General features: G+C 40.4%; 1 protein-coding gene across 2 annotated transcripts in view; it reads left to right on the top strand.

Moving 5' to 3' along the window:
- The first annotated feature begins 2,082 nt into the window (after positions 1–2,082).
- Positions 2,083–26,429, top strand: part of coro2aa (coronin 2Aa) — a 37,252-nt gene continuing 12,905 nt past the window's right edge. Inside the window, exons 1-3 of one of the 2 annotated variants that reach the window (XM_046416348.1) lie at positions 2,083–2,386; positions 22,597–22,797; positions 26,169–26,285. In XM_046416348.1, the coding sequence (XP_046272304.1) occupies positions 2,372–2,386; positions 22,597–22,797; positions 26,169–26,285 (333 nt within the window). In that variant the 5' untranslated portion in view covers positions 2,083–2,371. Of the gene's footprint in view, positions 2,387–15,578; positions 15,935–22,596; positions 22,798–26,168; positions 26,286–26,429 lie in introns of those variants that run through there. The other variant, XM_046416357.1, reaches the window with a different exon arrangement.

Raw genomic sequence — 26,429 nt, forward strand, 5'->3', positions numbered from 1 at the left:
TCGGGTCTACATGAACAAACACCCACAACTCTGTTTTATGAGAACATTTTTGTTTGCTTAACGCTGCAGGAAGAATTTTGAAGCCAGGCGACTTGTCCGAGCAGTTCAGCTATTCGACCAATGAGCCTCTGGGGCATGAGGAGTCCTACTTTTTGTATAACCACAGCTAAAAGTGCTGGAAGCAGCCTGAAGTCCTCTCATGTAGAAGAACATCTGGCTGTGTTTCTTCCACAGCCCTGCCCAGGTGACAAACCGTGAACGTCTTGTTCACCTGATTGATATCTGAGTCAGCAGCTGGCTTGACGAGCAAAGGACTTGTCATGATCACAAACATGAAACAAAAGTTTTCTATGAAGGAAACGTCAGGTTAATTCCAAAATAAATAGGCAGGGATTGTAATAAGTGTTTAAATCGTTTTATGGTTCCATCTTTGCACGTGTGAGATTTTGCTGCTTTTCTTTTATTTCACTTAAATTTTTGTAAACAATTATTATAATTATTTTAAAAACAATTATATTTTTTTAATTTATTGGGAATTGTTTGGATCTTTGTAAAGGATGCAATCTCACACTATTTTTTTTTTGGGGGGGGGGGCAGTTTCCACACTGAACAATAATTTAATTGAGAAAATAATCAGCAGATCAAACCAAAAGGAAAAAACCATTAGTTGCAGTTCTAAATAAAATAGTTAAATTAGCTCGACATCAACACAGTTTTATATTATGACATTAATGCATAAGTAATATTATTTTAATCATACAATATGTAACAGTATAACAGTCACAAAGGATTTTTTTTAAGTACTTTTGCTTTTAAGGCTTTGAGTGCACTTTATACTGATATAATATTTTCAATACAGGACTTGAGCCACTACTTTCACTTGACTAAAGGATCTGTATGCTTCCACCACCACTGACAATAGCCATGTCATCTCTGTGATGCACCTCCTGCTTTCAGAAATCCTCTTGTGATGGCTCTGTTTCAACACTAGGGGGCAACAATCGCCCTAAAATACAGATGTGCACCGGACAAACCATATGGAATCCACACAAAGTACTGTGACAAAGTAAACGGCTGTACACTGTGCTGACCAGTCACACCTGCTTCAGGGCCCTGAGGCCAAACTGATCTGTGGGATCTTGGCTGCATTTGGCTCGCTGTCACTGTTTGTAGTCTCCAGTATGCGTGCTTTAATGTAATAACATTTACAGTATATTTTAATGGTATGAATGTGTTTGATATCATTTGTGCAGAGGTAATCCATAAGCCCTTTTATTTGCTTTGGTTTGGGTTTTATGCTCTTATATAAAAACATATACATAACTAAAGATACATGCAAAAAATAAAAAATAGTAGATATGACAGATATTATTTGCACTACTGTTTATACTGTTTACACTGATGTTTATACTGTTTACACTGATGTTTACATCACCTACTGTATTTTTTTATATTCTACTGTTTTTATATTACATAGCATTGTTTATATTTATATTTATTTGTTAGGCAATTGGGCTTATACTGGGACCGGGGAAACTAATTTCGTTCCACTCATGTTCTATGTGTGTGAAATGACAATAAAGCTCCTTGAATCCTTGAATCCTTGAATATTATGCACGAAAATCTGAACACGTGACAAATTATCATTAATTAGAAGCGGAGTCACTTCACGAGTCATTTGTATCTGTGGTTATCTGTGATATTAGAACCTAACTAACATTAAACACAAGATTTAAGCAACTTTTTTTGTTGTTTTAAAAGAACAGCAGGACTTCTGTGTGTACTTCATGTACGCGTGGTTTAAATAAGCAATTAAGGGAAGATGCATGCAAATCATTACAATAAACAAATTTAAAGTTTATACGGGGAATGTTCTTCGCCGTCATTTCTGCAGGGCAAATCACTTCCAAAGGACTCCAGGTGCACTTTTTGGTATTTTTTTGTCACCCTTTTACGTGCTCACCCTGAACTGCCTCGCCCCTTCCTCCCTCCCTCCCTCCCTCCCTCCTCGGTTGTCGCATCCTGTGCTCGCATCTCCCCTCATCCTCTTCCTCCTCCTCCTCCTCCGGCACTTGTTTTCCTCTTTCACCCCCCCCTCCTCCCCCAACCCCACCTCCCCATACTGCCTGTGGTGTGTGCAGGAGGGATATACTCTCTCTGTAAGCTCTCCTATCGAGGACTCTGAAGGTCGAGCCGGGCATCATGGCTTTAAAATGACCACCATGCAACAAGCACCGATGTTGTAACACGACTGGTCTCCACCCGGCACCTCCAGCAGCAGTAGCAGCAGCAGCAGCAGCAGCGGCAGCTCCACTTCACCGGGTCCTCGTCAGGGAAAACTACCACCACCTGCCGACGCATCTCGCCCCATATGACCGTCTCAAAGGTGAGTTTAGTGGAGTCTGAACTCCTGCAAGCCTTGTCGGTGCTCGCATTTGATTGTGCAGACTGCAGGATAAACGGCTCGTCCTCCGGCTCCTCTTCCTCCTCCACCAAGTTTTATCTCAGCGTGGCTCGGAGCTGCAGCCCTGCCATGCGGCTTCCTCCGACCGGGAAGGAAAAACACAACTCACACTCCAGGTTTTTAACTGTGAGTGTGTTTTTGTGTGTGTGTTTTCAGGGACGTTAAGTTGTGGGAGCTCGTCATCCTGTGTGGGAGACGTAACATAAGTCCAGTCCCCATAACATAAATCAGTGAATTTTAGCGTGAAGGTTTGGTTTCAGGTGAGGCTGGAGGGGTTAGGTTTAGCTAAAGTAGCATACTGTTTCAGCTGGTTGTCTTTCATTCATTCACACAGAGCTGCTAACGGGTTTAATGGTGTTTTAAACCCTGTGGACAGATACAGTACGTTTCATAAAATCACTTTTGTGAATGATCTTTTCCTCATTGACATAACTTCAAATGGATATGCTCAACTAGTAATGACTGGATTCATTATTTTGACTATAAAATGTTTCTGAAAAATGTTTGTTTTGCAATCTTCAGATAGCTTCTTGATTAACAGTCCAAAAAGTCAGATATGTTCACTTCACCATCACATAAGAAAAGAAGAGAAAAGGAGCTGAAACCAGCAAATTAATATTTCTGTTTGAAACGATGACTCAAAATATAAGTAACCCATTCTTTATTCTGTTTGGGCTTTGGGCTTATTCTTCACAGGAAACTAAGATTCATGTAGTACTGAGAAGCGGGTCTGATTCAAAGTCTCTCAAAATTTTAGAATATAACTCACATTCTTGGCAATTGAATATCTTTAGGTTTTGTAAATTTTGGTTGCCCAAAACAAGCAGTCTGAATATGTCAGATTGGATTGGATGGGAACCCAGTGCAACCCTACACACAAAACAATCAGAAAAATAAATGATTAATCATAGGTTGCAGTTCATGTCCCATCTGCTACAGTACCCTCACATACTATGTTGTACCCGTTCAGTTATCTTCATGTCTCCACATGACATCAGTTGTAAGTGAAATCTATTATTTTTGCTCTGTGGGTGGCTGTGTTGTCTTCGGTCCATCCGCCATTTCACCGGATGGTTTGGATCCATTGTGTTTTCACTCACTCTGGTCTCGGTGGATGTAAATAAACTTAAGACAAAAGAAAAGCAGTTTGAAAGCTCTGCGTTTAATGACCCCAGTCTAATAGTCACCACATGTTGAACAGTGGGGAAAAAAATTAGGATTTTGTGCCAGTTGGCTCCTTTAGTGTAGCATGGCACATCACTTCCATGAGGGCATTCAGTTTGTTTTGGACTTCACTGCAGTTTAATACCAGACTGGCAAATCTAGTCAATATTACTTTTTTTTTCTTTGCTCATTTTAAATATTATTTGTTGATTTACTCCCCAGCTCTGGTTTTTATCATTAAAATCAACATCAAACTGAGCTTACAGATCTAAGGCCCAGCAGACTGCAGAGCAACTGCAGCCAAATGAGGAATTATATATTAACTGTAATTTCTTTTAACTGGACGTGTGCACGACACATACGAGGCCTATTTGGTCAGAAATTTCTGGTCTATTTTTATTTATGTTATCCATGACTACAAGTACGGTGAGGTCAGGTTTGCTTGCTTAGGACAGTGCAGAAAATTGTATTGTTCTGTGTAGGCTTTGCGTGAACATTTTGGGAAATACGCTTATTTGCTTTTTTTCCCTCTGGGAGTTAGATGGGAAGATTGACACCAAACAGGCTACAGAGCTGAAGCTGGGAGGCAATTAGCTTAGCTTAGCATAAAATATGATAATTCCCTCTTCTTCCGGGCTGTATGTTTATGTTGTTTTATGCTCACTCACACTTAGAGACTTGAGAGTGGTAGCCATCTTCTCATCTAACGTTTAGCAAGAAGGCGCTTTTCCAAAACAGTTGAAGTATTCTTTGAAAGGGTTGTTCGCTATGTCTAAGTTTAACATTTTACTTATACACTTCTTCGTCACAGCTCTTATCAGAAGTCACTGAGAGTACCATTGTCATGTAGCCCGTGTGTGTATTTGAAGCCAGGAGATAGTTAGCCCTGCTCTCTTTGCATAGAAACTTTCCAGAGTTGCTAAAACAACGAAATGTAATTTTTAAGTTGCTTGTTTGTGAGTGGATCAAGAAAACAATATGCAACATGTGTATCAGCTAGCTTTAAAGTTTTTGTTTTCCTCCTGCTTTCAGGCTAAGCTAATTGCCGTCTGTCTCTGGCAACTCAGACCAAAACAGTCATGGATTACTAGCGCTGTAGTCACTACCCTTTCAGTAGTGAGTTCCTTTGTTACCCTTAAACTTTGTAGGATGGTGCAGATGTGTTTGATAGGGTTACATGAACAAAAATTTATCAAGTTGGCTTGTGGTGTGATGCAAATGTATAAAGACGGATGTGAGTAGGCGTTGTACTAATCTCTCTAACCTGCATGTTGTAATGTTAGCATGTGAGATCACCAGCTTTTTCATTCACAAACCTGACTGGTGTTTCTTACTGACGGGTGACAAGATGACTCATGACTTATGGATTTGTGTAGAGTTTAGAGGTGTCATGACAGCACTAAATCGGTCCAAGTAGGCCTGTCATTGATCCATTGGTGAACTTGTGCCAAAATGAACATTCGACTGATGAGTTTGAAACACGTCTTTGCTTGTGGGAAACGGAAAACTCTTGGCCCAAAATAAACCTCAACCCTTGTAGCTGTCTTTAAACTGGTGTGAAACAAATAGTTTTTATGGTCACTTTACATATTTTGATGAGGTGTTTGAGGGAGGCTATATGAAGACCCTCTTCTTTTTATTTGTGCTCTGTCACCAGTGAAATCTGTTGTGCACTTTCATGTTGGACCATAAAACTCAACCGTTTATCTGTGGCATGCTATCACACGGCCTGTTAACACATACCTGACCTTCTCCCACTTTGTGCCACTTGTGAAATTTACGTTGTAGAAGATTAGATTTGTAGGAGCAGATTATTATCTCCTTCCTGTGAAACAGCAAATCTTTTTATTTATTTATTTATTTATTTATTTATTTATTTGCTTGTCCTACTAGATCTCTCTGTCATCCAAGTCAAAACATTCAGGGCCACATTCAAGTTTCAGAGATGACACATCAACTCATTGCTGGTTGCAGGTATCAAAGTCCTACTTGCTGTAATAACTACTGTGAATTGAAGGCGTGCTTCTGAGCAAATAGGCCCTTGAACCTGAGAGCCTTATTGGCCTTCAGGTAACATATCTGCCATGCTGCTCTTGAGCAATAAAGCCATTGCCAAATATCAGGAGGTCTAACCTGTATTACCAAACAGTGTGCCCTGACTACCTCAAGAGCCTGTTCATATTTACTTTAAGGCTGCACTCTGTACTGCAAGTATTTTTTAATATCATGTGAAAATGAGATAAAATGAGCAGGATGTGTTGTACTAAAGCTAAAAGAAATGGCAGGTTGATTGATTAGTCAATAAACAGAAAAATACTCAAGATGGTCGATTAATAGTTAAGTAGTTTTATAATGGTGGTGTTTGGGTGAGTTTTTTGGTCAGGAATGAACTTTGATACTGCTGGTCAGGCAAAACAAGATGAATCTGATGGGCATTTTTTTTTTACACTTTATTAGCAAGCAATAGATGGAGAAAATATTGTACAGATTTATTGAGACTAAAAATATTTATTACTTGCAGCCTTTTAAGGTTTAATGCATTTTCACTGCATTAAACGTGCAACTCTCCCAAGCTGTGTTTAGACTGCAGAATGTGTCAAGTCTGTGGTATTTTGATGGATCATTTGGTGTTAATTCCACACAGAGGTGAAGAAACCAATTAAAGGGTGGCAAGTCATTATGTAACTATGTCAGACTGTTCAGGTGTGTCCTGATGGCTAAATATAACACATGCTGGTAGCATCCTGCAGATTTAGGATTAGTTTGTAGGTGTGTGACTAATAATTATTTCAGATTTAATATCAGAAAGTCTTTCATTATTAATCTGTAAAAGGTCATAATGTCCGATACTTTAATTTATGGTCAAATACTTGCAAATTGATGACTGATTACCAGCCTTAGCTGTGCTAATTAGCAGGTATTAGCATTCTAACATGCCCAATGAACATGGCATTGGTAAACATCAGCACGTAAATGTTGTAATTGTGAGCATGCTGATGTTACCATCTAGCTCAAAGCAGTGAGCGTACGACCGAAATAGTTTAATTTATAAAAAGTAAAAAAGTGAAAACTTGCATCACAAGTTAAAAGAGCTCGACAAACCAAACCGTCTGTAAATTTTGTCCATCTAAAAGTCAAATCCAGTATATAACAGAGAAAAGCAAAAACAAACAAACAAAAAATAAACAAACAAACAAACAAAAAAACAATTAGAAGCTGGAACCAGTGAATTGATTAGTTGATCGTTTCAGTAAAATTAATATGCGTCCTTTGGTCCTCTACTCAAACAATGTGTGTGTATTGTATTCCTGTCATTATGCCAGAATATTTTGCTGATTTCGTAAATAGTTAGCAACAGCCTGAAGGTGCATGAGATCATCTCATATGTTGCCTCACTATCAGAGTCGAACCAGATTTTATGCCTTGAGGAAGAGAACCTGATGTAGCCACTAAATGATGCCTCACACATGACTATACCTCCAGAACAACCATCGCCACCAGCTGTACACTTTGTACGCTGCTTTCAGGCTAAGCTAAGTGGGTGTGACTAAGTGAAGCGTTGAAGTGTGAGCAGTGATGCGATAGTTACGCCTCATCGTTGACACTCGTCATCGAGTATGCGGATGTTTACGTTTTAATTGGTTGCAATCGAATGTAAATATAGATTTTGAAATTAAAGTGAGATGTTTAATAATGGATTTTCATATTTGTGAGTCACTCGAGGCAGCAGCCAAACTGATTCAAACAAATCTGCCATATTTAAGTGCAGGCTTTAGGGAAAAAAATCTGCTCGTGGACATTAAGGATGATTACTGTACTTGTACTGACAATGGTTTGGAAATCCTAAAATGCTCTTATGTAACGGGAGAGTCTGCACGTGACCGCAGAACCTTTCGCTGTTATTGTCACACACAGACCACTTAAAGACCACCCAACAGACAGCTCCTGCTGATTCTTGTCACTGCAGGGCAGAGTCCCCTTCACAGCAAAGCCTAATGACTTTTTAAACAATGGCTTTAAAAGACCTGTTTGTACTTCCAGTCTTCCCTGTAATGTTACATCACTGTCGCTCAGATCAGTCGTGGCAGGTTGTCCTGCACGTTTCTGACATGACAGCTGTCTGACGGTTTGAGGATTATCTAGTGCTCCTCCCACGTGGGGCAAACAGAGGGGGGATTACTTGAAAACAGAGCGAGAGAGAGAGTCACTGGATTTGTTCAATGTCAAGCTTGTGGTTCTCTTGTGCAGGTTGCAGGGAGGCGACACAGGAAACCTCAGTGCTCCATGAGGATGATTGGTCCGTAATGATCTGTAGCCCCCAGTTTCTGCCTCTCATGTATTAACTTTAGATATCAGTCACAGACCTACTGAAAGAATCCTTTTTTTTTTTTAAATAAACACCCGATGATCTTCAGAGACAAAAATTCTAAACACTTTTTATAAAGATATTTTCCGTGAACAAAGAAAACATGCAATTATTTTGCGTGGGAAAATAGAAGAAAACAAAGCCAATATATACTGCAATATTGATAAATATTTCTGACATTCCCAGAATAGTCTGGAAATGCACTCTGAACATTATGTTGGGTTCATTTTTAAAAATCTGTTTATATGAATTAGCATATAACATACACACGAGTGGTGGAGAGGTTCAAACCCCAGCCAAGGCCTTTCTGTGCTCGCTTTGTCATGTTTGTCATGTGTACGTGGCTTCCCTTCGGCTTCCTCTGACGCTCCCAAACGCGTGCAGGTTAGGTTAATTGGTGACTCTAAATTGCCTGTAGGTGTGAATGTGAGCTTGAATGGTTTGTTTGTCTCTGTATGTCAGCCCTGTGTTGACCTGGCAACTTGTGTAGGGTGCACCACGCCTCTCGCCGTCAGTCAGCTGGGATTGGCTCCCAGCTCCCTGCACAGGATAAGCAGTGATACTTGATGGACGGATGAATATAACATACAGGTAGGTGCATGTGGAGGAAATAAGTGGCCGATTCAGTATTTCACAAGAAAATGACAAAGGGAAATGTCTGATTAAAACTGAACAGAGGTATGTTTGTCATCCTTCCACTCCACGGGTTGGAACACTGTCTTCGGGCTTTTGTTTAACATTCAAATTTAGCTTTCACTCATCTGGTGCAATACATCAGCAGGCAGAGGACATACTGTTTCAGTGTGTGCTCCTGTTGTTGTTCCTGGAATCGTGGGGGTCCTAATCGCAAGGCAGATGGGTCAGCTGAGTCTGGTTCATTATTCATGAAGAGAAGTAGATGGCCTCTTACACTGGTGTGTGTGTGTTTCCACCATATTGATTCCGCAGTCTTAAAGTAGCTCTAATGGTTGTACCTCATGAAAAATTCCTTGAGAGCAAATGAATGCTTGCTCCCTGACAAGGCAAGTGGCAACTGTTTACACTTGTTTATTAGACTCAGAGCTGTCATCAAATGCTCTTCACAGATGGATTTACAAGTTGATTTACTCTAATCCAAGCTAAATGCTTTAACCCGCGCAACATATACAACATCTACTGGGTCTGCAGGGTCAAAGCACATCGTGTTATATTGTAGAATAGTTTGTAATGTTGCAGACTGGAATATCTCAGCAGCTGCTGGATGGAATTTGAAGACATTTTGTGCAGGCATTTATGATCCACTGTCGGTGACCCTTCATACTTTTAGTGATCTCTAGACTTTTCATCCGCTGCCACCAGCGTGTTTACACTTTAGTCAGGTGTTGCTGTTGGATAGATTGTCATATTTTGTGCGGATTTTATATTCGCTCAGGATGAATTGTTCTAAAACATGCTCATCAAGGTTGCTTTGCGTTTAGTGCTAATTGCCCAGCGTTAGCATGCTAATATGCTAAACCAAATTGCTGAATGTGGTAAACATGCTAAACATCAGCATATTGTCGCTGTGAGCATGTTAGCATGCTGATGTTAGCCTTCAGCTCAAAGCTGCCAGCAGAGTTGTAGACTCCTCAGATTCAGAATTTCCTACATGTTGAATGAAAACTGCAGTTCACACACGTGTTTTTAGTTCTGTATGTTGTGATCATATATTCCTCAAAGCGTTCTCAGCTGGGGTAATTTTCCATCAACACGAGATGTCATAGCCAAACACTTTGGCTTCAGCACATCAGCGAGATGCACCTTCTGTGTGTTGAGTATCACAGCACGTTAATGCAGTTAGCTAATGGGGTTGATCTCATTAGCGGCGGCCTCCCTCAGCTTGATAACAGGGCGTGCACCGCAGCAATGCGACGTCTGTGTATTGTTTACAGAGAGAGGCTGAGCCTATATAAAGGACAGCTGATCCCCTTGAGTCACAGAAAGTGAAACTCACCTTGACTACAGTTACTACGGTTAGGATGGAGGGACATCCTTAGCTGCTGAGGCTCACTGACACTGTATTAATTTAAGTGATGAGGATCCCTGTGACTTGTTCTGCCTTTGCTGAATAATTGATAGTCTCTCAGCCAATGTGTTATTTAATATTTATTATGTATATTTCTCAAATCAAGTAGTACATTCTGCAATAAGATGCATCTCTTTATTGTCTCAGTACCCATGGTGGTGCCTCTTAAGCTAATTTTAGAACACTGAACCTCATTTTTGTCCCGCTGCACATATTCCTTCCTCCTCCTCTTCCTTGATGCTGAATATTTTTAATTGTGTCAGGAGCTTGTGCTGCAAACGCTGCTTTGCTTAAATGTAACTCTCGGGAGCCTATGACCTAAGGGAGAGAATTTTATTTAATTATTTGTTTTCCAGTTTTATATGTCCTACAGTTTCTCGGTAGGTAATGTTCTTCCTTTCTTTTTCTTGAAATAACTTAAATAATGTGCAATTAAGAGACATTCATGTGTCCCATGTGTCTCTAGTTGCTAGTAGACTAGCTAGTAGATTTCACCAAGAGATCAATACTTTTATTTTTATCTACAAATCCTTATTTATTGATTATATTTGTGTTATTGATGTGACTCTGCCAAGTAGCTGGTACAGCTGAATTTTTTCAAATAACGTGGTTTAATGTGAACTACAGTATTTCCTTCTGAATTTCCTTAGTGGTAGAAGTGTCAAATAGCCTATATATAAAATCAATATAATATAAAAGTACCTCATGTTTTTCCATAAGTAGCTGCAGTATTTAAGTAAATGTTGTGAGTTGATTTCCACCACTGCGTGTATGTAGTCATCAAGTTAATATTTAAGACCCCTTTCTAGTGTTTTAAAACCAGTCAGCCGTTATTTCACCCAGCTCATAATTAGCTTGCTACAGTAGAGCTCAAAAAATCGGCCCGTCAAAATCAGCGTTGGTCACTGGCTGGAAATGAGAGGCCTGCCTTTGTCCGCTTTTGTCTGACATCAAGGATCCATTGTTTTAAAAGTTATGAATCATATAGAGTGGTATAACTAGCACTGTTGTCTTTGTAAACTGCCAACCACAAGGTAATCTTGTGTCTTTGTATGTAGAGCTCTCTCTCTCCCTCTCTCTACCTCTCTCTCTCTCTCTCTTTCTGTTTGTGACTTCCTGTAATGTGATCATCATGTGTTGCGCGCTACAACCTTCATCCAGCACGTCTGGAGGCCGGAGTCTCTTACCGTAAGCCAATAAAGAAACTGACTTGGTTTCCAGCTCATCAAACCCGGCCGATGTTTGCTGTAGTGCTCCTGAACGCCAGACCTTCATTACGTCTGTTTGTCTGCAAAATTACACTCTGTCTATAAACATCATAGTTGTGTGTGTGTTGTAAAACAGAGAAAGGTGCACATAAATGATTCAGTACATAATAGATTTTAACTTTGGTGTGACTCTTGATCTTCAAGGCGAGCAAAACGCGTTTTTCCTGAGTGTTTATTTGATGTAAATTCAGGGATTATTGGCTGTACAAACCGTATTTCAATGCCAAAGTTGACGTAAGCAGGTGAGTGAGGCTCTGATATCACGCAACGGGAACCGTTTCAAACAGATGTGGTAGTTCAGATATTGGAGTGAATCAGACATGAAAGTATGAGGTGCACTGCACAGGCATGCTAACATGCGAGTCAACATTTAGATCACCATCACACAATGTGCTCCTCCATATGATGAAATGCGGCAACGTGGTTTCAAAATGACAGTTGATCGTCTTATCAGATACTTTGTTCCCCCACGTCAACTTTGTGTCTTTGATCAGCTTGACTGGATCACGGTGGTCATCACCTGTGACCTCACCCTGTGTGCGCTCCCTCCTGAAGTTTTAAAACTTTGGAAACTCAGGTTTCTCAGGTTTGGACTGACAAAGACGTAACCCAGTGATTGTGTCAGTGAACTAAGTCATACATTAACCTGTTGAGACACTGAAGTAGATTATGATCTGGTCTGAAACTTGATTGTCTTCAGTGTGTGTGCCTGCATGTGTGTGTACTATGGCTCATTCTGGCAATTGATAGTTTCTCTTTTCATTTCCGTCCATGTCAGTGTTGCTGCAGTTGGATCAGGGTTGGTTCGATCATGGGCTGTAGCATCATTTATAATAAGAAAACACTGATGGGAACATTTTACCGCAGAATGAATACTTTCGCCTTTGATTTATAAGGCAAATTTTTGCCGTCTTTCACTTGAGGAAGTTTTTGAATGGTTTTATTTGTGGCGGACTATTTGCACAGTGTGGTTATAGTACCTTTACTTACTTTACATACTTATTCTTCCACCACTGATCTTTACCCTCAATGTAGTACTGATATTGTCAAAGAAGTTGCATCTTTATTTCATCACAATCAGCACTGAGCAGCACTCATGTTGGAGGAGAAAGTTGGCAGTTTATAATAAAAGTGAAATTGGGGGGGGAAACATTAAAATTATGAAATATTTATGAAATTTATTGATAAATTGTGTCGTTTCCGTTATAGTAAACAACCCACAATCGCATACCTTATCCCAAAGTTTGAGTGATGAGTATTTCTGTAAATTGCATGTATACATCAGTGGATGATGACCTGTAGAGTCTGTGTCTTTGCGGTGTTTCTCGCCGGGTGTGGTTCCTCATTTGCACAGTGAATCAACAGACCCAGAGCATACAACATCATGCAAATTCACAACAAAGTGAAAACGCTTGACTTTGCTTTTCTCAGTGCTGACATACCAGCGTCATGCCAGCTGATGCAAAAGGCATCTGTTTCCGCAGTGAGAAGGTGTCGCCCTGACCAATCATTTGAACATTTATTTACTTTCTGAATGACCCGTGTAAATTAATACGTCTTTAATGGAGATTTGTGTGTACACTGGACTTCAATGGCCCCAGATGACTTATTCAATCATTCACTGCACCTGTTCAGTTAAGTACATATGTGAATGGGACTGCACTGTTTGCCCACTTGCTGAAAGCTTGACCATTTAGAGCCCGTAGTGAAAACACACAGCTCAAGTACAGAAAGCCTGAACCTTACTGCGGCAGACTGAAACACAGGACTGTACTCAGTGCTGAAACCAGGTGTTTTACAGTCAAAACACAGTCAAACTTTTAATCAGCAGTGACAAAGTGAGGAGGGGAAGGTCATTGTGTCTCTGTAGTGTCAAAGGCTCTGGACTGTTTTCTCACGGCAGCCAGCTATTAATCTGCGACCGTGCGATCTCTGATTAGAGAGCAAGACCTGTGGTCGGAGCTCTTTGGAATGAGTCACAAGTGCTGAGGACTCTTGCCCTGTCCTTATTGATAATTACCACAGCTTACACACACACACACACACAAACACACAAGGTTTACTCCAGAGCCAAGAGGTGATTGAAAGGATATACAGTGTGTAACAAGAAGTGCAGCCAGAAAAATGTTCATAAACCACAGCTGTCTGTCAGCTTTGATAAGAGGTGTAGAAACATGGAGACATTGGCCAGTTACTCCTGTGTGTGTGTGTGTGTGTGTGTGTGTGTGTGTGTGTGTGTGTGTGTGTGTTTGACTTCTGTGACACGTCTTTGGCACAGACATGCTGGCTTTGCTGCGTGTGTGTCATGTTAGGTCAGATTATACCAAACTCAAGTATTTCCAAGTAATTTCAGTATCTGTCTGTTGATGCAAAGGTTACGTGTGTGTGTGTGTGTGTGTGTTTGTTGAATGTCCTCACTGGTCAAAAATACTGTGTTGGTTTAAGCTTCTGCTTTTGATGAGCCAACCATTTCCCACATCTTTACCAGTTTGTGTGTCCTGTTATCACGGAGACAGTGTGTGACTGTTGGACTTTGTTGTGTGTTCGGGGGAGGTGGGTTTGTAACCGGCTTTATCAGTAGTGTATACATGTACAGGTGTATGTGGAAAGTGTATTTTCTCAAGCGCTCAAATCTTACAGTTCTGAGCTGCAACCACCTGGATATGTGTTTTATATGTACAATCTACCTTCAGGCCAGCCATTAAAGTGCTGCTTGTACATTGCTTCATCTGCAGTAGCAATTCAGTGACGTTTAAAAGAAGTCATGCTGTAAAATGATAATCCTCTTCTGTACTAAAAACATTTTTTTGGGATTAAATTCAAATCAAAATCTGCTCAACACCCCTCAGTGTTAATTCTGCTTAAAGATTCATATTAATTTATAAATGCCCTGTTTGCTAATTCAAAACTTTGAATGTTGATGTTTTAGCAAAATATTTAATTTGAAATTTAAATACAGTGCTTTAGATATGAAATTAACCGACTACAATTTTAAATGCACTTTTATCTCTAATGGAGTATTTTTATATTGAAAAAATTTTACCTTTACACCCATTCATTCATTCATTCATTCACACAACCTTTATTTATACACGGTTGTCCAATGAGAGCTCTCTTTGTTGCATGGCTCATCTGTTTGCAGTTAAGATGTTAATAATGAGGACAAAGTTGAGAAATGTAATTAAACCAGCATTAAATAAAATCTATAGCAAAAAAAAAAAAGGTGATAAAAGCCAACTTAAATGTAAAAGTCTCCACCTCCCTAATTCCTAACCACTGCATTTGGAGGAATAATAGGTCATGTTGATCTGAATACTTTACAACTGGCATGCAGGCACACACGTTTGTGCAATAACAACGATTGATCAGCCCCTCAGCTACACCCTCATTGGAGCGTGTGGAGGCCAGCTTTTTTTCACCACGTCCTGTCATCGAGCCGTTGGCCTCTCCTAGCCTCTAGTGCTAATGTGGCGTTACGTAATGCCTCAGTTTGACTTATCCAGTGATAACCACTGCTGTCCAGCTGAAGGCATCTGAATGGTTCAGTGGCTTTCGGGCATTCTGCCAAACAGTCCAGCCAATCTGATTTTGAGCGCAGGTCACATCTCTTTGCTTTTACTTGAAGGGTTTTCGTCTGAGGACCGTCAGACTGAACTTCACAGAGGACAGGTGGTTTGACTGCCAGAGACCTCTTTAGTCATGAGCCTTTTATTAGAGTAGGACTCAGTGATGTCAGCCTGGTTAAAGAAATCAGTTTTACAGATGAAGTTCAGTCTACCCGTTTGTGAAAACTAGCAGCAGCTAGCACAAAATTGGAATATGGTGTGTTTGTATTTCATACTGTTCTAATTGATTTTATTTCCTTTAAAGACTCTTTAATTGCACGTTTTGGCCTTTATAGAAAGAACTGAAGGTGGAAATACTTCAATCCACACTCTTTCTATGAACATACGTCTATAAGTAAGGTGAGCGATGCAGAAGAGATGAATGTCATGTGTTTTTATTAGTTGCAAATTTTGTGAAAAGACACATCTGACAAGTAGGTCATTGATTATTGAGCAAGAGGGGCGAAGGGGAGCGTTTTCTTCTTCTTCTTCTTAAAGAACCGGTGAGGAATCCTGATTGAGCAAACACTGTGGAGGAGTGACGAGAGGGAGCGGCACTCACAGATTACCTGCTCGCTCTCTCTCTCTCTCTCTCTCCCTCCCTCCCTCCCTCCTTGCAGTCACCTCCCTCTCAGGGAGTGCACACACTCACTCCTGCACTCTCCTCCTGCTTGTTCACACACGCATTGGGCTTCACGCTGCACACTCACACCCACCGTCTCTCCTGACTGTCTGTGTGGACCGTGCTCATCAAAGAAGGAGAAGAAGAAGAAAAAGCACGGTCAGGACTCTGGTCGGACTGCTGCTGCACTGCTAGGCTGCTTCTGTGTGTGTGTGTGTGTGTGTTTAGCAGCAGCATAGATCCATGTGCTTGAGATAAATCAAGACAAGTGATTTTCTTTGGGGTGGGGGGGTTGTTTTTGTTTTTTTTTTGGCTTGTTACTCACACACAGACGTAACTTTTTTTCCACTCGAGGACCCACTGCTCCTTCATCTTGTGCCAGTGAAGACTCACTCGTCAGGGTGAGTGTTGCTGAACTCCCAGTCTGACTCTGACACACTCCGTCTTGCTCAGTTGCTCATTCGTTGTCTTCCGTGTTGTCTCTTTCCTCTCTCTTCATGTCCTCTTCCCTTGGACCTGTCTCTGCACTTTGACATTCCGTTATTGATCTTTTCCTCTCTAGAATAGACGTGTGTGTGTGTGTGTGTGTGTGTGAGTGTGTGTGTGTGGGAGCTCACTTTTTCCCCTGGGGATTCAAAGTCAGCGTGCATGAGACAGGCTCAAACAAGATGAAACAAAAGTCTTTCAGCAAACCAGCTCTCTGCCTTGCCTGCATGTGTGCATATTTAAAAACCTATTTTTAAAAAAAGTTTTCCCTGCACAGCACAGATTTATCTGACAGCCGACTTGTACTCCTGTTTATTTAATTATCCTATGGCTCAAACTTGGACAAGTAGCCACTCATTCGCTGCCATAGGCGTATGGAAGTATTTTCTATTTTTTGCTGACGACAAGAAAGAAAAAAAAATATAAAGTCACTGTGAAACTGAAGCTGCTCCACAGCAGTGAAAATGACATCATGATCCACCGTCCCAGTCAAGTCATCTCTACCCACAGATTGCTATTTATGGTGGCGTTCACCCTTCAAAACACTACTATTCACTGAAATATGTGCCTTGTGGTTTGAGTTGCAGTCTGTTTGAGATCTTTTCATTAAGCCTGTTATCCTGTTTCTCACGTCAAGGTTTATGAACCCGTGAGCAGGCAGTGCTTTTTCGTTTCAGCTCATGAAGTGAAGGTCGGAGCTCGAACCTCAACACCAGCCAAACTGTGTCTGTAGCATCTACTATCAGGAAAAAAAACTTGGTCGGATTATCAGGCTTGTTAAATGGGGAAAAAAAGATTAAATCAGTGTGGGGAAAAACAAGGGCTTTGTAGTGGTACAACACTTCTGATATTGCATTTGTACATGCATAAAACATGTACAAACAGTACACAGTCTTCCCACTGGCCTAAGTGTATGAGTGTGTCTGTTTACAGCAGGGCTCGGTGGATCCATGATTTGTATCTTATTGTCTTGCAAATGATATACATGGATATTTTTAGTTGCTAATGGGCACAGGAGTTGTGGACTCACATCAATGGGGAGTTAATTGAAAACTCCATAATGTGATATCTAAACCCCTCATGAAGTTTCGGTAGATGGCTGAGTTGTGTTTTGATTTCTGGTTTGTTTTTGCACCTGCGGTGGACGAATCTTTAAAGAGAACAAACACAGCTGAAGGATCATTCGCTGTTTATTACTCCATTTTAGGAGTGTCTGACCCCGCCCCACTCCCGGGTTATCCAAAAATGAGCGATGAGGCGGAGCGTGGGTGAAGCTGATGTTAACCGAATGAAGAATGGTTGCTGACAGCTAGCTAGACAGCTAGCAGCTAGCTGTCACTCTTAAGCAGCCACAATTTTTATTATGCGTATCTTTAAGTCCGAATATAATTTCAACAAGTGAGTTATATAAAAATTCACCTCCATACAACTGCTGCAAACAGTCTAAGTGATATAAAGCAAACTGGGGTTTTTTGTATCAGGCTGTAAACATATTTATTTCTGCTGTACAGTTGGAAATTTTAATATAAGAGTTTATAGCGATTGACTCGCTTTTGGAGCCAGCCTCAGGTGGCCATTTAAGGAATTGCAACTGGTTTTGGGACCTCATCATTGCTTGATTTTTATTTTTTGCCTCTGGCATACAGTCAGATGATTGTACACATTTTAGACAGACCCAAAAGATTGCCAAATTTAGAAAATGAAGCAAATGGTAAAATTATTTACCAAACTGAACCTGCAGTACTTGCTGCAGATGTGAAGGCACAGAGTTCATGTACAGTAAAAGATTATTATCATCATTTTAGGTGCACTCACCTCAGCTTTTACACCCAAACCAAGCAGATTAGTTAATAAGTTAAAACTATTAAAAACTTGTTAGCAGCCTCTGTGGTTGTCTGACTTCTTGCGTTTCTCAGCCCATCATCCTTCACAGTAGCAAAGTCACTGTGCCCCAAGTTCTTAGTACAATATCATGATAACTAATGAAAAGTTTTAATGAAGCGGAACAGTCTTTTAGTTATAGCTTCATATCCAGTTCTACAAGACTTATAGAGTAGTGCATGAGTCTAATGATTCATGTTGCCATTTTTGGTTTTATTTGGCTAAATGGCTTTGGATTTGTATAACATTTTACCACATTCATACACATATTCATACACTACTGCCATGCTGTCAAGAACAGTCTTGGGGTTCAGTATCTTCCCCATGGACACTTTGACATGCAGCCATGGATCAAACCATCCACCTTCTGATTAGAGGAAGACCTGCCCCACCTCCTTATCCACAGCTGCATGTCCTTGAAATAGGCTGACAGAGAAAAATGTTTGGATTACTCAGCTATCAGATCGACCGTAGCATCCAGATTCACAGATGCTGCCAGACGCTCAACCTGATTGGGAACTCATTGGTTCTCCAGAACAATCCAAGTTTTGTCAACATTTCTTTTCAAATACATAATGTAAATCTCACAGCTGAGTCTTTTTTTCCATCCATGACTCAATTGATTTCATTCATATCATCCACACCCTTTCCACCAGACGCTTGTATATGTTAATCATTAATTAACTCTTGTCTGTTTATGAATGCATGTGCCAGTAAAACAGCCTCGTGGAATAAAAGGACTATTGTGAGCTAATCTGTAGATCTGAATGTACAAACCTAGATACCGCTTTAAAAAACTGCTTTAACTGACACAACTGTTTCCCTAAAGCAATGTGCAGATCAGTGTTTTGTGTGGATTTGAGTAAATGAGAACATGTACATCTGTAGTTACTTTTTCAAAGTTCTTTCAAAGGTGCATGCATGTACAAAGCTAAGAGGTTCTCCTGGTAGGCGCTCCCATACTGACACACAACCACATAGTCTGTTGTATCCGTTCATACTCATTCACATGTGCGCTGTAAAGCACTGAAGCAGCTATTGGATTACCAGTGTGGCTGTTATCCAATTACAAGACAGAGGTTGTAAGCTGTCATCTGTGTACGATAGTAGGCAGTCTAAACCAAGTTTGGGGGGGGGGGTGTCGTCTCACTTGCCCAGACACACACAGAATGATCAAGTGTACACCCATACAGTTATTCATGCTGCCATGGCGTGTGTTCACACCTGTACATTCCTCGTCTTCGATTTCACTTGGAACGTTTACAAAACAGTACATCCATCCCATCACCAGATTGAGAAGATGGGGCCGATGCATGCTTGGTTTTACAAGCTGTGAGTTTTTGGATTAGGTTTGTGGTCGTTCAGTCATTGTAAGAAGAGGAGCGGGCCAAAAGTCTTTGCAAACAATTGGCTGGAGGTATCGATGGCAGGTCGTTAGAGTGCGGGTGTTGGGATTAGCAGATTTTGAATTCAAATTGTCTTTGTGCTCATAGCTTTAGGCCCAGTGCTGCTTAAGTAACTGCTATCTTGACACCAGTGAGTAAACTTTGAACTCCCCCTCCTCCAGCACTGAGCCTTGGCAAGCCAAAGAGAGGAGTGGTTGCTTGTGTACGCATTTATGAGTTATGCTCATAGGTGCTTTAAAGACTTTTAGCTAAAACTAAAAGCTATTTGAGGTGCTTAAATAGCTGAATATGTATGCTTTGCACATCTATATGCAAGTACAAGTACAACTCTGGCATAACAAACCACATATACAGTTTATCTTTTTATATCTGTGTTTTCAGTTTAGTTTTATGGCTGTTTTTATAGCCCTCTTATTGCATTTGCTGCTGTGGATCACTGGTCACGGACTAAAATAAATTTCCCTTTGAAAAAAAGAACTGCATCTCCTTTTATTTTTGATTTTGCTAGAAATTAAGGCCGCAAAGACACCTTGAGAATGAAATTGTTTTTCTGCTGTCAGTGAACATGCCTGGCGGTCTTTTGATCAGCAAGAAGCTGGTTCAAAAATAGCCAGAATAGTGTTTTCGTCATCAGTTCTGTGAGGAGCCGAGACAGGCCGCCCACTATGCAGCCTGCTGCGTACCTGCTGCAAGGCACAGCTGAAAGGAAGCTGCCACTGGCCTGATTACAACCTTTACAAGCTTTAGATGTGACAAGCTGTCTTAGCTTGCTGCCTGGGAAGGCTCTCCCTCTGGTCTTGTAAGCCTCAGCAACACATGAATGCTGATTATATTAACCCATGTGCCCTCATTTTTGAGTGCATGTACAGTAGCTTGTACTGAGCTTTGCAAAAATGTGCAAACGTGGGTCCAAAATGTGGTTAATGCCATCAAAATTCTGGTGAAATGTAAAACGGTAAACTGTTTTTTCTCGACCTGTTCAATAGTTCATTCTTGTCAAGCTCTATGGGTGCCAAGTTTATTTGCTGTTTAACATGTTCAAGCTCCTATGAGGAAGTTACCTTCAAATATTAGGTTTGTTATTATAGCCACATTGCTGGTGGCTTTTCTTTTACATGCTTAAGGGCATGATAATCATCAAGAATGTATTTTGGTGGCTTTGTGTTGCGACGTGGATTAACAGAGACGCTTGGGTTTACATGGGAAGAACTGACTCAACAACAATAGCAAACTAGAGAGGAATGAATGTCAGTGAGAGGTACATGTTTCTGCATAGACCTGAAAAAATAGTTCATTGATTGATTGACACAAAATCAAATGGCAGCTATTTCGGTAATTGATCTCCACAGGATGGACTGTAGAAACTTTGGTGATTAACTAAGTTTACTTTGTTTGTTTTTGAGGTATGTTTGCCATCATTTTGCGCAAAACTTCAACAGTTATTTATTGTGTACTTAACAATACTTTACTCTGCTTGTTGTTAGTATTTTAAGGCAATGCAAAGTGTGTTATTGCCATAGCATTAAATGCTGTCAATTTAACTGTGTGAATACTGCTTGTTCAGCTGCCAGGACAGACATATGGATGTGACTGTTAGTGTATTACAGGCAGTCTTAAACACCTGTTCAAGAGTCTGACTCCATTAAACAGGAGTTTAAATTGACCTCCTCGGCAGGTAGGGAAACAGTGTTACAGCATGAGGCTCTCTTTGGTGGCCTCGGGGCAGAAGACGAGAGGTGCAAGAGTTAACGAATATCCTCAGTGAATTTCTGTTACTCTGACTTTGTCTTTCTTTACTTATTTTCTTTAGCCATTTTCTCCGTCTGCCAGTTTAATTTCCTGCTCAGTTTCTTTCCAGCCAGTAGTGGTGCAGCCACACCTGCGTCATGCTAAACCAGATGCGGTTATTTTTACTCCAATCGCAATGATGTCACTCTGTTTGCATCTTGATCGTATTTATTAAGCCGTCATCTGAAAGGCGAGCGGCAGTCGACACAAACCAGAAAAAAAGAAAACATTTTGTTGTGATGTGTATGTGCCTTCTGTTATTTCGTTGTCTTGTTTTGTCCTATTTTCATCTAGTGTTCACTTCCATGCTCTCTCTCTCTTACCGCTTTGTGTCTGCTGGAAGTCTTTGTTTGGGTCCATTTTTTGTGTTAACATCATGTCCATCAGCCTCCTCCACCCCTAATTTATAAGTAATGACCACGCATCAGGCAGGCAGGGAGCCAGACAGAGTAGCAGAGTAGACATGCTGGCTGGCCAGGCCTTGTCCCAGTGGACCAGAGCCACTTATCTCTCACTATAATGACATATGCATCGACTAGCTGAAGGAAAAGTGGCCAAAAAGAAACTCTGGATTTGGGAAGTGTCACAGTCTTCTTTCCTCTCTGTATTTATTTACTATTTTTAAAATTGACTGAATGTCATAAAAACAACATAAAACAAAAATTATATTTTCTGACTAGAAGATATTAATCTATTACAAGAGAGAAAAATTACAGTATACTGACATTATTAAACAAGATTTTGTTTGTAAAACAAATGTATTTATAGGCATGACGATGAATATTGTCACTTTACATGATGTAATGATCTCACAAGGGACAGGAAAATAATGTAGACTAGATAAGATAATATTGGGTGTCGTTACTTTGTACCTTAGATACCCACTGGACACATATTGCCCAAAAGAGCATACAATCAAATTAAGTGATTAAGATTTTACCAGCAGCTGCTAGACCTTATGAAGCTTTTGCCTTGTATTTTTTTAATTTTTTATTTCTAGAAGATACAGTTCTTAACACTGCATTTCAGGAGTTCGCCAGCCAAATGTGAGTGTTCTCGACACAGGTGAAGGACAGACCGACAGACAGAGATTCTTGGTTTTATAGTTAGATGTGGCAAGCAGCAAATAATTTTCAGAAAATGCCATAAATATAAGGCGGGAAGACTGAAGGAATGTAACACGAAGCAGTTGCTCCTGGTGCTCAAATTATTTTAACACTTAAGGGAACTGATTTCCCCAGAATTAAAGCGCATTGCTTCAAAATGTACAAAAGCCAATATTACTGTGGTCATCTGTTTTAGTCCTTTTTAATCCATGATAATAAACTTTCAGCTTTTTGCTGTTCATGTTTTGCAGAAAGGGTCACCTCCACCATCCCTTTGCTCTTTGCTTGTGAAGAAGGAACAGCAGTATAAAAAGCCCTTTCACCTTAACTGTGAGAGATATGATTCTCCTTGACTGACCTCCCCTTTCCTCCCCCCCTCCTTCTCTCATCTTTCAGATGACATGGCGTCCTCAGTACCGCAGCTCCAAGTTTCGCCACGTGTTTGGTAAGGCCGCCACCAAGGAGAGCTGCTATGATGGCGTGCCAATCACACGCAGTGTCCAGGACAACAACTTCTGTGCTGTCAACCCACGTTTCCTGGCAGTCATCACTGAGTGTGCCGGGGGAGGGGCCTTCCTGGTCCTGCCTGTCCATCATGTCAGTATTTCAATCTCATGGCAGGTTTTAAAGACTAATGTCAGCTTTTTAAACTGCCGTACACACGTTTTCACTCATAATACTGATAATTAGTGTTGTTATATATTTTACTGGCATATAAGCTGAGGGGAGACAATTTCTTTAGCTACAAAGAGGAAAAAAACGGGCGAATAGTTTGGCTCCAGGTCTCTATATGTCCGCTTAAAGAAATAATTATAAATGGACATTTTACATAAAAGTGTAGCTACATCAATGAGGTGTAGTGACAAGGATAGCAAGAAGCTTGGATGAGAATGACACAACTGCACAGTTGTTTTATGGTTGACTTATAGTTAGAGCAAACTCAACATATTTATTTAATCTTTATAAAATCAATAACTGCTTCTGTATATTCAATATCTCTGCACACTTGATTTAACAAAAAACAATTAAGTGGCTAATGCACAAAATTCACCCCAAAAGTTTATCTTATTGATACTTTAAGCATTTTTCTCATTGCATTATTTCTTTTCTCGAGGTGAATATAAAGCACAGTCCTTGTAGTTCACTATAATTATTTTTAATGCTCATTGTAAACAGATGGTCGATACTGTAGCTAATGAGAACTGCCTTCAGTTAGCGACCAGTTAGCAGGCACACAGTAGGAGAAATCGGAACATCAACATGAAAAGTTTCCCTCATAACTGAAGTTAGCTTTGACCTAAAAGTCTCACCTCTGGGCAGTTTGATGCAAGATGTCAGAGAGATGTGACAAGTAGTCTGCTCTCATGGTGGCAATTCTTATTAGAAGTGATAAGGGGCAGGATAAAGTCCAATTATTGAGAGTTTTTATCATGCTTGTTTTTCAATATGTGTTCGACAATGTCCTTTTCAAGATCACCTGCATATGCAGCACACCTGGAGAAGACAGCTCTGCTCAGATTATAAATAAGTCTGCAGCAGCGGAGCCAAACAAATCCCTAAATACCAAGAAACCCCCAGCAGCTCATTCACTACAACCTAAACTTCCCATGTGGTCTTTCCTCCCATTCGTTATTCTGTCTTATCTCCCCCTCCAACCTCAGTTTAAACATGATTAACCAACACTCTTCCAGACATCATTTATGCATATTGTCACATCCACTGGTCTTATCAGAAACAATAGTTATATTTCAAATAAAGTCAGCCAGACCTCCTCACTTGTGCTGGTTATATAGTCCTGCTGTACATCTCAAAGTCTGGCGTGATTCATTAAGCTGCACACTTCTCCCTGCTCTCCTTCTCTCCGTCTTTCTCCACCTTTTAAATCGTTTTAGTGGGTGAATTATCACCACCCCCCTGGCATGAACAGGAGTTGCATACGAACTTAGGAATGGCATATCTCATTGTTTGACTCCTCTCTTGCCCTCCCTTCAGTGCCTTGAGCAGAGGGAATCTTAAGCACTCCCCCCTCCCGCTCCCGCCTTGCTTACAGATAAGCTATTGTTCAGTGGAGAAAATAGTTAGCGCACACAAGTTCAAGAAGAGAAGTGCTATGTTCTCCTTACCTGCGTGTTTGCTGGAAGCATGGATAATGGTTACGTCATTCCCATGTTCAAACACACCTTACCTGCACAGTAATCTAGCCTGCAGGTGTGTGTTCGTGCACATAATTAGCAGTCTTGTTGAGGCAGAAGATCTTCAGTGAGACTCAGTGACTTCAACAGGATAATTGATTACCGGGGCATGTGTCACACACGGTTCGTGTAACTCCATCACTTTGAGTCCTTTCGTGTTATGTCATGAAGACTGTTTGTCTTTGAGGTATTTGTCTTAAGATACACAGATTGACATATCCTGCTTAGATAACTTATAGGTTGGCCTCAAAATCTGGCTGTCTGTCTTTAAAGAGGCATTAAAGTACCTTGGAGGGAGCTGTGTGAAATAAATTGCAAGTTTGAAAATGTATGGGGGTGTGCAGTTAAAAAGACGTTAGCTTACCTCTTTAGCCCGCTCCTCATCTCTGCTTGCGGCTACGTTAGCTGCTACTAGCATAACACACTGGAACCTCCTACTGAACTGTTAGCAAGTCGGGTTGATTGTGTAGGCACTAGATTTTGACAAGGCATCAATTTTAATATATTTTTTTTTATTACAGACAAACAAAGTTCCCAACTAGCTGGTGAACGCAGTGAAGTGTTTAGCAGCTAAAGAGCCAGATGTTTTCCTCAGGAGTTGGTGAAGAGGGTTATATACCATTTTTTACCAAGGTCAAGCTGCGTCCCTGCTTTATTCTTGACTGAGGACATGTACAGAGTTCAGTAAAAGATCTTTCATTGTGGGCAGCTCCTTATGCGTGGATTTAATTACAAAAAAAACAACAAACGCCTAAATTACAGGCACTAGTTGCTTTCAGTGATTTTAGAAATATGACCTTAAAGGACATTCAGAGGACTGCAGTGTGCATATGCAGTTGTTTTATTGTATAACTGTTTATTTTAAAATCCTTAAATACCCCTTTTTTGTTTTTCCATGTTGATCCCTCTGTGGTTTGTACTGTATACTCTATATGTACGTCTTTTTACGTCTGTGTCAACTATGATGCTGTTTTAACAATAATCAAAAGAAAGAAAGAGATTTTAATTTCAAAAGACATTCTGGTTTGATAAATGACAAAAATCTGTTTGAATCTGTTGAAATGAAAACCTTGTGCCAGAAGGATTGCTTCTCTCCTTGAAACTTCCAGTCTACCTAGAAGTATCAGGTTGATATTTTCATGCTTTTTTCTCCAGGTTTGCTCAGACCAAACCGTGTATTGAATATACACACACTGCACATGTCACACCCAGAACTATAAATACATTGGTAGTTCAAATCAAGCACATCATGTTTGGCAAGATGCTGGATCGTACTTGCGTATATTAAAGTAAAGTTATGTTATAATAAAGGATTATGAGATGTTGAACACCTCGTGGAGAGAATATAAGTTCTTTAGAGATGAGAAAGGAGAGCAGCACACAGTACTGGAATAAGAGATAGATGAGAAGTGTGATACTGCTGTCATGTCTGTATAGTAAATATGTAGTTAGAGCCTCCCTCTGATTATATGAGCTTAACATTAATAGGCAGGCAGTGGAAACTGCAGACAGCAGTTCCTTGCCTAGAACCAGTCTGACACGTAGTGGTTAATTAACATTTTTACACTTCACTTATTGTACAGCTTTAACAAACCAGATATAATGTGTTCATTAGCTATTCCCCCGTGCAGTCTTTATGTTATGCTAAACTAGCTGGCCGCTGGCCACGTATTTACTGTACGCAACAAGGCAAATTAACAGTTTCTTTAATTCAACAATAAATATTAGTAAATTAGAAAGTTCTTATTTTTTCGTTCTCGTGTGTTTGGCTATCAGACAGGTAAAGTGGACCCTCAGCACCCCAGAGTATCGGGCCACAGAGGCAACGTGTTAGACATCAAGTGGAATCCCTTCAATGACTACTGCATCGCCTCCTGCTCGGAGGACACCACGGTTTGTACACACAAACTGCGTTTTTCAAAATGGTTCACTGACTGACATCATTTTCCCTTGAATATAAGCATCTGGCAGCAGGGAGATCATTTTATTGCCTTGCCGTTCAGCCTTCGAGAATAACTCAAAGTCATTCCACACATT

The sequence above is a fragment of the Scatophagus argus genome, chromosome 2, assembly GCF_020382885.2.
Source record: "Scatophagus argus isolate fScaArg1 chromosome 2, fScaArg1.pri, whole genome shotgun sequence".
Taxonomy (NCBI): Eukaryota; Metazoa; Chordata; class Actinopteri; family Scatophagidae; genus Scatophagus; species Scatophagus argus.